Source organism: Taudactylus pleione, unplaced genomic scaffold (genome assembly GCF_031769625.1).
Source record: "Taudactylus pleione unplaced genomic scaffold, aTauple2 ptg000547l, whole genome shotgun sequence".
Taxonomy (NCBI): Eukaryota; Metazoa; Chordata; class Amphibia; order Anura; family Myobatrachidae; genus Taudactylus; species Taudactylus pleione.
In genome coordinates this window covers 1026062-1042040 of record NW_028284949.1, presented here as the reverse complement: position 1 = coordinate 1042040, position 15979 = coordinate 1026062, and the positions used below count along the sequence as shown (strand labels likewise).

The 15979-nt window shown below is 46.3% G+C and overlaps 1 protein-coding gene across 1 annotated transcript in view; it reads right to left on the bottom strand.

The window, feature by feature from the left end:
* Nucleotides 1-1406: 1406 nt before the first annotated feature.
* The window catches only part of LOC148500725 (NACHT, LRR and PYD domains-containing protein 3-like), a gene marked incomplete at its 5' end in the record, with an annotated part of 56558 nt that continues 41985 nt past the window's right edge, over nt 1407-15979 (bottom strand). Inside the window, 2 exon segments of the mRNA XM_088451426.1 lie at nt 1407-1507; nt 1510-1571. Of these exon segments, the coding sequence (XP_088307552.1) occupies nt 1407-1507; nt 1510-1571 (163 nt within the window).

Genomic DNA, 15979 nt, shown 5'->3' with positions numbered 1-15979 from the left:
AGGTGTATTGCTTTGCCCACATCGTTTACAGCTATTAAGATGGCCCTGGTCACATATATAGTGTATATGTATGCCCCGTATGCAGGTGTGTTATCCGGCGGTAGTGAGGAGTGTACCCTCAGATTGCTGGGGAAAGGGATGCATCGTGCACACGTCTGTCTGTGTCTCCAATGCAGCGCTCCCACCCCGGCTCACTGTGTTTGGTGAGAGCACAGGCTGATCCCTGATGTGTCCTCACAAAGATAAAGATTGCAGTAATTGTAAAGCATGCTCCCCAGGGTGATGGGCATAAACTATATAAGGGGTGAGGGGAGTGGGTGATGGGCACAAAATATGCATATATATTAGGATAAGGCATAATGACAAGGGAGAAGAGTGTGAAATTTGAAATTAAAGGGCAAAAAGGGATAGAGGCAAAAAGATAAATAGATAAAGACAGGAATGGATACACAAAGCTATGTCGTAAGGTTATTGCCTCAAAAATGGGAGGAGCCAGGATTGGAAGTGGGAGGAGGAATAAGTAGAGAGGGGAGGAGTCATGATTAATTCTTAAACCGCCCCCCATAAAAGAAAAGTTTTGATCTGCCACTGGCCCGGGGGTCCCTTTTACTATCAGAGGACATTCTATCATGTATGGTCAATATAGATCTTTAGCGATGCCAGATATATTATATTTAAAAAGGCAGAGGACTGGGGCGATTTGTAGTAGCGAGCGATGTTTTTTTCAACTGCGCATGCGTGTACATGGCAGTGCGCAAGCCTGTCTTTCCGACCGCAATCCTCTTGCTCGCTAGTCACTACGAGGTCGTAGCTGTGATTGACGTTTCGTGCCGTTTGTGGGTAGTTACAGGGGAAGATGCTTGTGAATGGGGGTGTGGTGGTGCGCACGCAGGCGTGGTGGACCTTAAAAAGGGCGTTTTAAGGGCGTGCATATATTACTGAGCGAGTCATCACACACGTCATCTCGTTGCAATAACGACGCTACTGCTCGCAGAGCTAAGGGTAGCCCAGGGTCTACCTTAAGCATTGCGACTGCAGGCGATGGTTTCTGCCTCAACCGATGTCTGTAGGCAATTAACAATGTAACAAGTGTTAATCGTGCTGACGTAGGTTGCCGCCTGCGACCGACTCTGAATTAGGCCGTAGAGATAGGAGGTGTGCTTTCATTGTTGTGGGTGTTTCCGCGCTTACGATGTGCGTTGCGACTGAGCTTTCGTTTTGCATATTCTCGATCACTTTGGGTGCAAATTATCGCTCCCGAGCGACTGCCTCTGAATGAGGTCCAGTTTCCTTTATTGTTGCAATATATTGTTTCTGTTTGTTTAGTGTTAATATGATAACACTTGTCCTACTGTGAGTTGCGCATAAATGAACTTTTGAATATAACACAATTTTGTGGATGCAACTCAATAATATTGCACAATGAGATACAGAGGCGACCTCACATACTTCCGAAGTTTTGTTCCAGAGTCCTGCAGATTATTCCCCAACAGGTCCAGTCTGATCAGTTTGTAGTAAAAACAGAGCGGAGATCATCACAGCAGGAGGAGGTCAGACCACAGCCCAGTAACCTAATGAGAGATGAGGGATCTGCATTAGGTCATTTCTTATAATGTTACAGCCTCACACTCAGCCTGATGTCATCACTGATCATTTACTAACTTTATATCAAGCCTTACATCATGCAAGTATGGCTGTTTCCAAATGATTGCAGCAAACATCTAAATAACAAGACTATTTAACAATAGTTAACACAGAAATAGCAGCGATATCACCTGCAGTATGCAAACTAATGCAGAAAAATGCAGGTCCCATAATACCCAATGGGGACTGCAAAGTGGAGCTATTTATCAAGCGCATAAAAAAACAACTCCTCCCCTCTTCCTCTCACTAATATATCTGTAAGCATTTGCTAATCTATTTCTACTTCAGGGTTCATACGGTATCCACAGGATACCTTGGGGTATAGGCGATGGCGATAGTCATCGGGCACCACAGAGTAAAATTTTCAGCCTCCCAGGATGCACTGGGGCCCTCTCCTATACCCCGCCCCCGAGCCCAGGCACATTAGTTTTGTAGGTGCCCGACCCGGAGTCGGTTCACCTCTACAGAGTGGGGCTATTACAGCCCCCGAAGATTTTCTTCAGCGCAGCTTTGGCTGCACATCTAGAGCCGTACAGCATGGACAGTCTGTACAGACGTCCATGCTGTCTCTCCTTCACTCCGCCAGACCAGAATGCCGATACCGATCCGGGGATACTGGTGAGGGCCTGGGGTCATGGCTGGCGGTGACCCCTGACCACCCAGACCGTGGCTGGATCCAAGGGGACAAGGTAAGCAGCGAGTCCCGCGGAGGGTACCCGCCGGAGACAACATAGTCCTGAGTCCACAGGCAGGGGACTCCCTGGGGACTGGCTGCGAGTGAAACCAGGTATTAACCTGTGCTTTCACAGGCCCCAGGGACAGCGGGCTGCGGCAGAGCGGAAATGCTCCAGCGTCCCAGGGGTTAAATGCATGCCAGGGGAGCGCGCCTTCCCTGTCTCACAGCCGGCGCCTCCCCCGCTGCATAGTGCCTCTCCACAGCAGTTTGGCGGGCTGTGTCAGTGCTCCTCCCTGGGCCCGCCTCCTCTCTGCTCCTCAGCGGCCATTTTCTTTTAGGAAGTGACAAACACTGCTGGACGCTGATACTGGTGGCATCGCGGCCCGGGTACCCCCGCATACCTCTCCTCCGATACAAGGTATGCAGCACTGTTTCTTACCAGGCTCTGTTTCTGAGTAGTTGATCACAGTGCTAATAGTGCAGGGATACATTTTTCTGCATTGTATGTGACTTAATGCTAGCGCTGTCTGCCTGTACTTTCATTTCTGACTGTCAGCCATTTTACTGTCCCTGCTCTTTCTCTGCTAAAAAGCCCTTGCGGTGCGGTGCTGCAGGGTGCACAGTAAAAATTATTTTCTGGGTGGGGAGTCACATACACTCCGTTCACTCATCATGTCTGAGAGTGATTTTCCCCTTCAGCTAAAGTGTATCAAATGTGATGTACCATTTGCGGAGGGAGATGGGAATACTGAGGGATTGTGTAGGGCATGTTATGTACTATCAAGCCCCATCTCAGTTACTGTGCCTGTGCAGGAACCGCCCTGGGCTTGTTTTGCTAAAGCACTTACAACCCTTATGGGCCAGTTGATGCCACCCCCTGTGTTCCCCCAAATGGAGTTAATGCAGCAGTTGGTGGTCTCATCACCCATGCAGGGGTTCCCAAGGCAATTAATGGTACCCAAGTGTCTCCTGCTTTCGCCCCCCCCCAGGTCTAGCAGGAGCCTGCGTGGATGAGCTCATTGTCCAATATGGTGCAACACCTAACGAACATATTGAAGGAGGAACCCTCTTTATGGCTGCCTAAGCGGTCCTTAGTCTCTCAAATGCCTCAGTATGATGAGGACGATGTGACGTCTGATGACGGCAAGATTTTTGACTATTCGGACCAAGAGCCCCTTCGTACTAAGGAGGCAGAGTCCAAGTCTAAAGTATATATACCTGGCCTTATACGGGCAGTCCATACTGCCTTGGTTATTGAGGATGAGAATCCCCCCGTGGCCAAATCCAAATATGCCTTCTTTAAGGATATTAAGGGTGGTGCCACTATTTTCCTCTATCTGTTCAGTTAGTGGATCATTTAGAGGAGGCGTAGAAAAATCTGGGTAAGCAGTACCAGCCTCAAAAACATTTGGCATTTGCATACCCCTTTGCAGATAATTATTTCTCAAAATGGGAAACACCTCCACAGGTAGAATCTCATGTCACACGCCTAGTGAGGAATACAACATTGCCCATGTCCTCCCTAAAGGATGTTACGGATTGCAAGGTAGAAATATGCCTTAAATCCATTTATTCCCTTGCTGGAGGGGCGTCCAGACCGGCTATAACCGTGTGCTGGGTGGCCAGAGCCATGGAGCGCTGGGCTGATAGCTTGGAGGCATCTCTAGACACTGACTCGTTGCCTGAGCAGGCGGAGTTAGTGGGCAATCTCAGAGACTCTGCAATGTACATTAATGAGGCAGCCTTGGATATAAGTCTCTCTTCCAAAATCTCCTCAGCAGCAGTGGCGGCTCAGCGCACCTTATGGTTACACTCTTGGAAAGCGGACGCAGATTCCAAAAAGGGATTGGAATGCTTGCCCTTTAATGGACAGGTTCTGTTTGGCCCTGATCTGGACAAAATTGTGGCCACTCTGGCAGCAGCTAAATCTGCATGTCTGCCATCGGCTACAGTCCCATCAGGGTCGGGTATTTTGTCCTTTCGGCACTATAGGGCTCAGGGTAAGTCCAAAGTGCAATCCTTTCCTTGACAGTCAGGGGCCAAGAAATGTGCCAAGCCAAAGAAGCAGGCTTGGAGTACAAGACGTCCTACTCCCAAGTCAGACAATAAGCCTTCAGTCTGATGGGACGGGCCTCTCTTTGGGGGACACCAAAGTGGGAGGCCGGCTTCTTCAGTTTGCCCAGTGCTGGTGTCTCACCACCACGGACACCTGGGTAAGAGAAGTGGTCTCTCAGGGGTACGCCCTCTCCTTCTGGCAGAGGCCTCCCAGCCGGTTTTTCACCACAAGCCTTCAGTCAGATTAAGACAAGGCTCTGGAATTCCAGAAGGTGATCCACTCTATGCTCCAGGCTGGAGTTATAGTGCTGGTCCCTCTGTCCCAGAGGGGATTGGGGTATTACTCCAAACTCTTTCTGGTACAGAAACCCAATAGTTCTTACAGGCCCATCCTCAATCTCAAATCCCTCAACAAATTCTTGAGGGTTCCTCGGTTCAGGGTGGAGACCCAGCGGTCCATCATTTTGGTGATGGAGCCTGGGGATTTTATGGTGTCACTAGATATTCAGGATGCCTACCTGCATATCCCCATTATCTCAGCACACCAGCGTTTCCTCAGGTTTGCATTAGTCGACCAACACTTCCAATTTTAGGCACTGCCCTTTGGTCTGGCCACGGCACCTCGAGTGTTTACCAGTCATGGCAGTTATGGCAGCCCACCTACGGATGCAGGGGGTCCGCTTTTTGCCTTATTTGGATGACCTCCTGTTGTTGGCAGGGTCTCCAGAGACACTTCAGCGCCATCTGCACCTGACAGTCTCTGTGTTGCAGGCTCATGGCTGGCTGATAAACTGGAAGAAGTCCTCCCTGGTTCCCTCACAGAGGATGATCCATCTCGGAGCTCTATTGGACTCCCAACATCAGAGGATCTTTGTGATGGAGGAAAAGATCTCTGCATTACAGGCAAAAGTGCGCTGTTGCCTGCAGAGTCGCCGGGTCTCTATTCACTCGGCGATGAGATTACTGGGATCCATGGTGTCGATGTTCGACATGGTGGAATATGCCCAGTTTCACTCCATACCTCTGCAGAACTTGATCCTCTCCAGATGGAATGGGTTGCCCCTTCGGATAAAGACACAGACAATGGTGCTTTCCCCGGAGGTACATTTGTCTCTGGCCTGGTGGCTGCAGACTGCTCACCTGAACTGGGGCAACCCTTTTGGATTGCGGACTGGGTCCTTCTGATGACGGACTCCAGTCTGTGAGGCTAGGGAGCACTGACGGGTCCACACTTCTTCCAGGGAAGGTGGACGCCAATACAATCTGCGCTTCCAATAAACATCTTGGAACTTCGGGCAGTATTCAAAGCTCTCCAACAAGCAAGTCATGTCCTCCACGGAAAACCCGTGCAGGTGCAGTCGAACAACGCCACCATGATGGCTTACGTAAACCGCCAAGGAGGGACCCGCAGTCAGGCGGCCCTGACAGAGGTGTCTCGCATTCTAGCTTGTGCGGAAGGCAATCTCCCTACCATCTCGGCAGTGTTCATGCCAGGAGTCCTCAATTGGGAAACAGACTTTCTCAGCCATCAAGACGTGCATCCATCAGAGTGGTCTCTTCACCAGGAGGTGTTTCAGCTACTGGTGAACAAGTGGGGCCTTCCAGACATAGACCTCATGGACTCCCGACACAACAACAAACTGCCTGTGTACGGGTCAAGAACAAGAGACGCAGAGGCACTTCTGGTGGACGCACTGTCGGTCAGGTGGAACTTCCAGTTTACGTATCTCTTCACTCCATTCTCCCTTCTTCCTCGAGTGATCCACAAATTCAAGCAAGAAGGCGGCACGCTCCTGTTGATAGCTCCAGCATGGACCAGATATCACTGGTTCTCAGATCTTCGGAGTCTCTCAGTCGACACTCCGATGCTGTTGCCTCAACATCCGGACCTATTGTCACAAGGTCCTTGCCATCACCTGGACCTGGGTCATCTGTCTTTGATGGTGTGGCTGTTGAGACTGCACTCTTAAGGTCCAGGGGTTTTTCCAGCTCTGTAGTTAACACCATGCTCAGAGCTCGGAAGCTGGCTTCTGCAAGAATTTACCACCGAGTGTGGCATACTTTCTTTTAGTGGTGTCATCCTAAAGGCTATGATCCTCAGGTCTTTAGGATATCCGAGGTGTTGGCTTTCCTACAGGCAGGCTTAGATCATGGTCTTCGCCTTGCTTCCCTGAAGGTGCAGGTTTCTGCCCTGTCTGTATGGTTTCAGCGTAGGATTGCTACACTTCCTGATGTCCGCACCTTTATGCAAGGTGTACTTCGTATTCAGCCTCCCTTTGTTCCACCAGTGGCTCCTTGGGATTTGGCTGTGGTCCTGAGGGTTCTCCAGGGACCGCCATTTGAACCACTAGGCTCAGTGGATTTAAAATGGCTCAGCTAAGACTGTGTTTCTTCCTGCCATTGCCTCGGCCAGAAGGGTGTCAGTTTGGGGGCTTTGTCATGTCACCCTCCCTTTCTGATTTTTCATGTAGAGCCATTGCCTCGACCAGAAGGGTGTCAGATTTGGGGGCTTTGTCATGTCGCCCTCCCTTTCTGATTTTCATGTAGATACGGCGGTGCATTGTACTCCCCCTGGGTTTTTACCTAAGGTGGTATCTAGTTTCCACATCAATGAGGAAATCATAGTGCCGGCCTTTAATTCCCCAGACCTGCTGGTGAGGCCTCCTTGGAGGTGGTACGGGCTTTAAGAATTTATGTTGACCGTACCAGTTCATTTTGGAAATTGGACTCTTTATTTGTCCTCTATGGTTTCCATAAAAAGGGTTGGCCTGCCACTAAGCAGACTTTGGCAGGTTGGATTCGCAGGACGATTTCTGAGGCCTATATTCATGAGGGCCTTCCTGTTCCATCCTCCCTTTAAGGCCATTCCACTCGGTCTGTGGGTCCTTCATGAGCAGCTCGCCATGGTGCCTCTGCAGTTCAGCTTTGCAAGGCAGCCACGTGGTCTTCTGTCCATACCTTTGTGAGGTATTATGCTTTTGATACCTTCGCCTCTCAGGATGCTTCCTTTGGGTGGTAGATTCTCCTTAAAGCACAGGGGTATCCCCACCCTTAAAGGATACTGCTTTGGGACATCCCCAAGGTATCCTGTGGATACTCTGTGGACCCTGAAGTAGAAACTATGAGATATGGTAAGAACTTACCCTTGTTATCTCTATTTCTACGAAGTCCATAGGGTTCCACAGGACTCCCGCCCTGTCACACCTGTACTGCAGATGGGATTTGCTCTGGTCACCGGTTTTCCCATCTCCTTCTGGGGAAAATGTGATTTCTTGTGTGTTCCAGACTTTCTTCTCTCTCTTTGTTTGTCCTCCTCCGGCCTATAACTTGCTACGTAACTAATGTATATAGAAAGGGGGGCCCTAGACTGCACACCCTGAATATATAATGGGAGGTGCTACCTGTGGAGACTATTGTTGCAAACACAAGAAAAGAAAGTACAAGTGCACAACTCCAACATTACTAATTATATATAATACATTATGCAATAGAATTTTGCAATACATAGAGGTTTTAGCATAATCATGGCCATGGTTATGGGCCTACCCACCGCACCCAGGTAACCTCTGAGGGCAGGTCCCTAACCTACTGGGGTTGAAATCCAGAGCACAGGACACCCCCAAACAGGCCCAGCTGAGCCACCCCAGGGTATCACTAATGAGAGAAGGTGAAATGTAAGAAAGTATTAGATAGATAAGAGCAGCTACTGCTGCATATATAAGAAGGTGAAAAATACATATATATTAAACAAACAATAAAAAAAAGAAAAATGTGTTTATAATGCGATGCCCTGAAGCAGCCCAACCAAAGCAATCCAGGGGACCCATGCCCCAAAAATCAATGTATATGTATCTAGTCTGTTTATAACATAACTAACAATAATAAGCTAATAATAATGATGTCAGGACCCGGATTGTCAGGTTGCAACAGAGGTCCCGGTCAGCTGCGCTCTACATGTCTAGATTCTGGTGCACTCTCCGGCATGCCCGCTTTCCTCGCAACTGTGAGCAGTGTCTACCGCGTGGAACCATCTAACACTGCCAGAGAGTCTAGCGTCCAGTCCCGCTACCCAGTGGTTTTTGCTCACCTGCTGTGGTGCTGCACCGTTGTATCCATGATGGCTTCTCCGGTCCATGGTCGCGGCCATCTTGGGTTGATCATGTGTTCCTGCAATTGCAAGATCCTGTTCACTCCTGGGATCAGCTGTCAGTGTGTGGCCAACCAGCAGCAGGTACAGGGTATATAAACCCTTCCTGGACACTCAGTAAGTGTCTGTGCAACGTCTCCTAAAGGTTTTCTTTTGGCTCCTGCCGGATCTACGTTTGTTCCTGACTCTTACAAGCACCTGGCTCCAAGAACTCTTGCTAATTACTGAGCACAGCTCAGCACCTGGCTCCAAGAAGTCATGCTAATTACTAAGCATACCTCAGCTTTGGTCCTAGAACTCTGTCTTTTACCTGGGCTCAACCCAGTGCTTCAGCATACAGTCTTCACTCTCCAAGAATCATTCACGGATCATTTCAAGAATCTGTGTAGTGAAATTTTACTACGTATTACCGGGACTGGTTCTGTGGTTATACCACTATTTCCTCCAACCATTCTTGTTATCATTAAAGTTCTATTCTTCTGATCAACTCGTGTCCAGTGCCAGCTTCTATGCAGTTCTCCCAGTTTTGTGTAGTCATATGAGGAAAACATCTAAGACCTCAGTTTGTGCTGCCGGTATCACTGCTGGCAAAGCCTGTCCGATCATTGGAGGCCAATTCTCCAGAGCTGTGACAGTTTGTACAGACCAGATGAATCCTGAACTGGATCAGGTTTATGGGGTTCAAGCCCTACAAAATCTTGCAGCCAGACTAGAGGCACAGGAGAACACTCAGACACAAGTGCTTCAGTGCTTACAGGATCTTTCGGTACGTGAATAGAGCAAAAAGAAGAAGGCTCTTTTTTTGGGGCACTCTTTATGTACAATTTTTAAGAATAAAATTTAGCATTTATTAAATCCATTAAAATTTGAGCTTCAAGGTATGTAAGGACAATACAAAACACTACAAAACAAGAATTACACATAACACATATAGTTTTATGTTGCAATATATTGATGCTGTGTCCTAGAATATAGGTGAGTCCAAATTCCTAATTAAGTAGGCAAGAATATAATGTTTGATATGCAGTAGAGACACTACATCCACAGAAATTCCTTCTATTGGTTTGGTGATTCACCATTGGGACACATATGCAACATCATAAATAAGACAGCGAGGAGCAAAAATATTAGTTCATATCTTAGAACAGTTTGTTCACCATGTTCATAAACCTCCAGTATGAATCTTTACAAGGGATATGTAAGAGCTCAGCAATATTAAGTACCATGAAAATAATTTATACGGTATATCCAGTGTGTGTATCTACACACATTTTTACATATGATTATCACATCCACAGTCTACCTATAGTAATGCATATAGGGACCCCAGAGAGGCAGAAATGATACAATATGCTGAGTTTAGAATGATTTTCTCATTTAGGAACAACTTTATAATACAATGGCCCTCATTCAGAGCCACTCGCTAGCGGCAGTACGCTCGTTCCGAGCGATGTTCGCACATCTGCGCATGCGTACGGTTTTTAGTACGCATGCGCGAACCAGTCAGTGCGGCTGAAAATCGTTGGTACGCAATATAGCGAGGGCCTGCTATTTTGAGTGACAGGAGGAGGCGTATGTGGGTGGTAACAGGGGAAGGTGCTTGAAAACGGGGAGTGGAGATCCGAACGCAGGCGTGCTTAAAGGTCAAAACGGGCGTTTTAAGGGAGTGCATAATTAATACAGCAGCGTCATTGACCACGTCACTTGGTTTTTTTTAACTCAGAACTGCTCGCAAAATAGCGGTTGAAAACACCAACCACAAGAATAGCGAGCAGTTCATACGCTGTACGATGTACTCGATTAATCTAATAAATAGCGGACATGACGTATGGTGCGAGCGGCCAGGGGGCGTTTTTATCAAATAAAAGAGCGTATGTTTTGCTCGCTCGTTCAGACTTAGAGGTGGGAACAGACTGCAATTTGCGAACTGATCATTTGAATAGCCACCCCTTGTTTTTGAACGAACGACCACAAATAGCGAACGGCTCTGAATCAGGCCCAATGTTTTTAGGTATAATTGTATAGATAGACAAGCATGTGATAGTAAATCAATTCTTAGTCTGTAATTCCTCTTGAGAGAAATCATCCAGTCGTCTAGATGACAGTGACATCTGCTGTTATGTAAGACATGCTTGTCAATGATGCATGTTAATAACAGAGATTATATGGTTAAGTTGTATCCCGTTTCTACCACAGTGCGCACCTCCAAAACACAGTTGTTATATGATATTTCTATTGAGGCATATGTATAGGATAGTGTGTCCTTGCCATCATTGAACATCCGCAACATGTGTGGAATCTGCAGTTGTCCAGATACAAAAATAAATAAACAGGCAGAGTTATAACATTTTGAGGTGCAGGCACGGTGGTCTGCGTGATGTGATTCAGTTACCCTTGAAGTGAATCAGGGTGGAGGGAGATGGTCGGCTAGTGCACTAGCCCGACCAGGTTCATCCCAGTCCCTGGACGCGCATTTCGCCCATTGCAGGCTTGTTCACCATCGCATGTCTTTTGGTACATCTGGACCATCTACAAGTAGCTCCTTCACCTACAGCTACAGCCACACCAGTCACCGCACATAGCCTTACGAGGTCCTCGGAGTCCCTGAGTCATTTTGATGGCAATCCCAAGCTTTGTCATGGGTTCCTCAATCAATGTGAGGTCCACTTTGAATGACTACCATGGAACTTTCCGTCTCCTAGAGCTAAAGTGGCATATGTCATCTCCCTCTTGGCAGGTTCTGCTTTGGATTGGGTGTCTCCACTATGGGAGATAAATGATCTGCTGGTTTCCAATTACCAAGAATTTATCCGGTCTTTCAAGAGAATTTTTGACGAACCAGGATGGTTGGTTGTGGCTTCAGTCAACATTCTGCGATTAAAACAAGACTGGGGTCCTGTGGGGCAGTATGTTGTCCAGTTCCAAACTGTGGCAGCCGAATTACTGTGGAATAATGAGGCTCTGAAAGCCGCCTACTGGAACGGACTCTCAGATAAACTCAAGGATGAATTAAAACACATGGGAACTTCCTGAAAACCTGGACGATTGGATATCTCTTAGCATTAAGATTGATCTTCGGGTGCGTGAACACGATGTTGAAAAGAACCGTAGTGTGATCACTATAAAACTCGTCCTCTACCACAGTCCTGCGTCTCCCATTCAGTAGTCGACGAACCCATGCAAATTAATCATTCAAAATTAACAGAGGAGGAGAAGCAGCGCTGAAGACAACAGAACTTATGTCATTATTGTGCACCTTCTGAACACTTCTTGAATAAATGCCCTTTGAAGCTGGAAAACGGACATCTATTCAGAAGAGGGGAAGTCAGACTATAGGGGTTCTTGTTGCATCTTCCCCAAATCAAGATTGTTTAAATTCTGCCTATATTAAAGGGGTGGACTCTCCACAGGGCTGTAGGGAGGGTGGTGTGGCGAATCCTTCAAGGTCACCGGCCACACACTTTCCGGGTTCGGTGGTCTGCAGGAACAAACCTCTGAGCACCATGCAGCACTGCAGAACAATGCTGATGAAGGTCCCCGCCATCCACCCACCCCCTGGAGGCAAAGGTATGCGCTCAGGGGGAGGGAGGGGGTGTGGGGGAGAGAGGGGTGGCAGTGCTGCACAGGATGCACTGCCATCCTGATACGGCGCTGACTTTCAGTACCATGAGTTCTCTGCCCTGGTCGATTCCAGAGCTGCCGGTAACTTTATTTCCTCATCTATTGTATAACAGCTACTGGTTCCAATTTGTATATTGCCTCGACCTGTTACCCTCACCACTGTGAACGGAACTCGGATAGAGAATGGAACAGTTACTCATGTTACGGAAGCCCTCAAGGTGAAGATCGGAGCCTTACATGAGGAATTCATAGAGTTCTTAGTGGTTCCAGCCATTACTCATGAAGTTATCTTGGGATTACCGTGGCTGTGTCTAAATAATCCTCATATTGATTGGTCTAACGCTCAGATTTTGTCTTGGGGCTCCTATTGTCAGTAGTACTGTCTAGCCCAGGTTGTTCGACTCGCAGACATCAAGATTAATTAATTGGACTCTCTTCCTCAGTCATATCAAGAATTTGGAGATGTCTTCTTGGAACAGGCAGCAGATGTGCTTCCGCCTCATCGACCTTGGGACTGTCCGATTGATTTGATACCTGGTAAAATTCCTCCCAGGGGTCGTATTTACCCCTCTCGGTCCCTGAAACTCAGTCCATGTCTGAGTATGTTCAAGAAAATCTACAGAAGGGATTCATTCGTCCTTCTTTGTCTCCTGCTGGAGTTCGTTTTTTTTTTGTAAAGAAAAAAAGACAGTGGACTACGCCCTTGTATACATTTTTCGGGGCTTGGACGAGATAACCATCAAGAATAAGTACCTGTTGCCCCTCATCACTGAGCTCTTTGAAAGAGTCAGGGGTGCCAACATCTTCACCAAGCTTGACCTTAGGGGTGTCTACAATTTAATAAGAATCAGAGAGGGGGACGAGTGTAAAACCGCATTTAATACGCGTGATGGACATTATGAAAACCTTTTTATGCCCTTCAGCTTATGCAATGCTCCACCTATATTCCAAGAGTTTGTGAATGAGATTTTTCATGACATCCTGTATCAATGTTATTATCTACCTAGATGATATTTAGATTTTTCACGTGACCTCCAACAATCATAGGCAACATGATAAAGAAGTGTTACTTCGTCTACATGCTAACAAGCTCTAGGGGAAAATATCATAGTGTGTCTTTCATTTCTAGGATATGTGATTTCTGGCTCTGAGTTACACATGGATCCTGAGAAACTCAAGGCCATGCAAGAATGGGTATTATCTATGTCTTTGAAAGCAATCCAAAGATTTCTGGGCTTCTCTAATTACTACAGAAAATGTATCAAGTCGTTTTCCACCATAGTGGCTCCCATCACAGCTATGACCAAGAAAGGGACTAATCCAGCTATTTGATATCCTAAAGCTCTATCCACTTTCCATACTCTTAAACACTCCTTCTCTATGGCTCCTAATCTTGTACAACCCGACTTGCAGAAACCATTCGTGCTGGAGGTTGATGCATCTTATTTTGGAGTAGGAGCAGTCTTGTCGCAAACATCTTCTGATGGGAAGCTCGTGTCCTGTGGATTCTTTTCTCATAGGTTTTCTGCAGCCAAAAATAATTATTCCATTGGGGATCAGGAGCTATTGGCCATCAAGCTTGCCATGGAGGAGTGGAGGTATTTATTGGAGGGCGCAAAACATCTTATAACAATTTATACGGATCACAAAAATCTTTTGTACCTGAAATCTGCTCACTGCTTGAATCCAGCTGGACGCTTTTCTTTTCTCATTTTGATTTTGTTCTCAAGTATCTACCTGGTTTTGTGAATGGAATAGCTGACGCCCTCTCTAGATCCATGCTGGAAGAAAAGGAACAAACATTACAGCAGAAGTATCCAATTATTAATCCTTTGGCTTTCTCCTCTACGTCTTCGACTCCAAGTCCTCCTCGAGGTAAAACCTTTGTCGCACCAGAATTATGAAATAAATTATCCTGGGCTCATGATTCGCTTTTTTCTGGCCACTCTGGTGTTCGTAAGACCTACGCTATTCTTCAACGCAGTTATTGGTGACCCTCGATGAAGACAGATGTACAGGAGTTCATTCGTTCCTCTCCTAAATGTGTACAACATAAGACCTCACGACAATCTCCTGCAGGTTTGCTCCATCCTTTGTCGATTCCTGTTAAACCCTGGACCCATCTTTCTATGGACTTTATCACATATCTCTTAGAATCCAAAAGGTTATACAGTCACCTGGGTAGTAGTGGATCGATTCACTAAAATGGCTCATTTTGCTTCATTGCCACATATTCCTTCAGCCGCCAATTTGGCACAGCTTTTTATTCAAGAAATCTTTTGTCTTCATGGACTTCCTCAAGAAATAGTATCCGATCGAGGGGTCCAATTTGTAGCCCGTTTCTGGAGGGCCCTATGTTCTGACATGCAGATTAAGTTGCAGTTTTCATCAGCCTATCAGCCTCAATCAAACGGCCAGACTGAGAGAGTCAATCAAGACTTAGAGACGATTTATTTATCTTCTTCCCAGGACAACTGGGTAGATCTTTTGCCATGGGCCGACTTTGCCCACAATTTTCATTATCATTCTGCTACAAGAGAGATTCCTTTTTTTGCCAATTATGGTCTACATCCTTGAATTCCAAATTTTCAGTCACCTATGGTGGAAGTACCAGCTGCCAGTGCAGCCCTCCAACACTGGAAGCAAATTCATCAATCCTTAAAGAAAGCCTCACATAATTACAACATTTTTGCTGATAAGAAACGTTCTGCTTTGCCCAAGTTCTCTCCTGGAGAATGTGTCTGGCTGTCTACAAAAAAATCTTAGACTTAAAGTGCCCACCATGAAATTTGCCCCCCCCCCCGGTACATCGGCCCTTTCGGATCAAACGGGTCATTAATCCTGTGGCCTACAAATTACGTCTTCCACCCAATTTATGGATTCCAAACTCTTTTCTCATCTCTTTGAAGATATTAGACTCTTGCTGGCATCAAGGTCATTTACAGTATCTGGTGGACTGGAATGGATACGGTCCAGAAGAAAGATCTTGGTCAAGAGCTTCAGATGTTCATGCTCCTAGGTTGGTACGAAATTTTCACTTGAAATTTCCTTAGTAACCTAGTGGGTGTCTGGAGATCACCCAAAAAAAGGGGGGGGGGTACTGTCAGGACCCGGATTGTCAGGCTGCAATAGAGGTCCCGGTCAGCTGCGCTCCACATATCTAGACTCCGGTGCACTCCAGCATGCCAGCTCTCCTCGCAACTGTGAGCGGCATCTACAGCGTGGAACCATCCAACACTGCCAGAGAATCTAGCCTAACCTTGGGTGTTACACACCCTGATGGATTAATATGTGTGTATACACAATACAATATATTTTAGCGCAAGGCTAATTAAAACATCTTTGGGAACATAACAAGTACTTGTGATACAGATACTGATACTAATGTTTATATAAAACCTGAAGCTCATGAGCTAATACTCATTTGAATATGTGACTTTTCCATATTCATACAGAGGATCCTATTTTTTCACCTGCTAAATTAATTACAGTAGCTTCAGTATTCCATATAATTGCGGAAGTGTGAACAGTTTTATTTAACATTCTATTTTTTGCAAGTGTTTTTATTGGTATATTAATTCGTGTATAATATTAGGAAATTACAAGTGTTATTCATAGTGGTAAATAAAACTTTTTTTTTATTGTGAACATATATGCATTCCTTCCATTCTTATATTCATTTACTTTGGTTCTCTTGATTCTAATATAGAGACAGCGCGGATTACGTTTTTTATTGCTTTTCTCACGTTACAAACGTACACAGAGTTTGTTTATCTGCTGCAGCTCTATATTTTATTATTTTTTTAATGTGAAGATTATTTGATGGATAGAGGTAC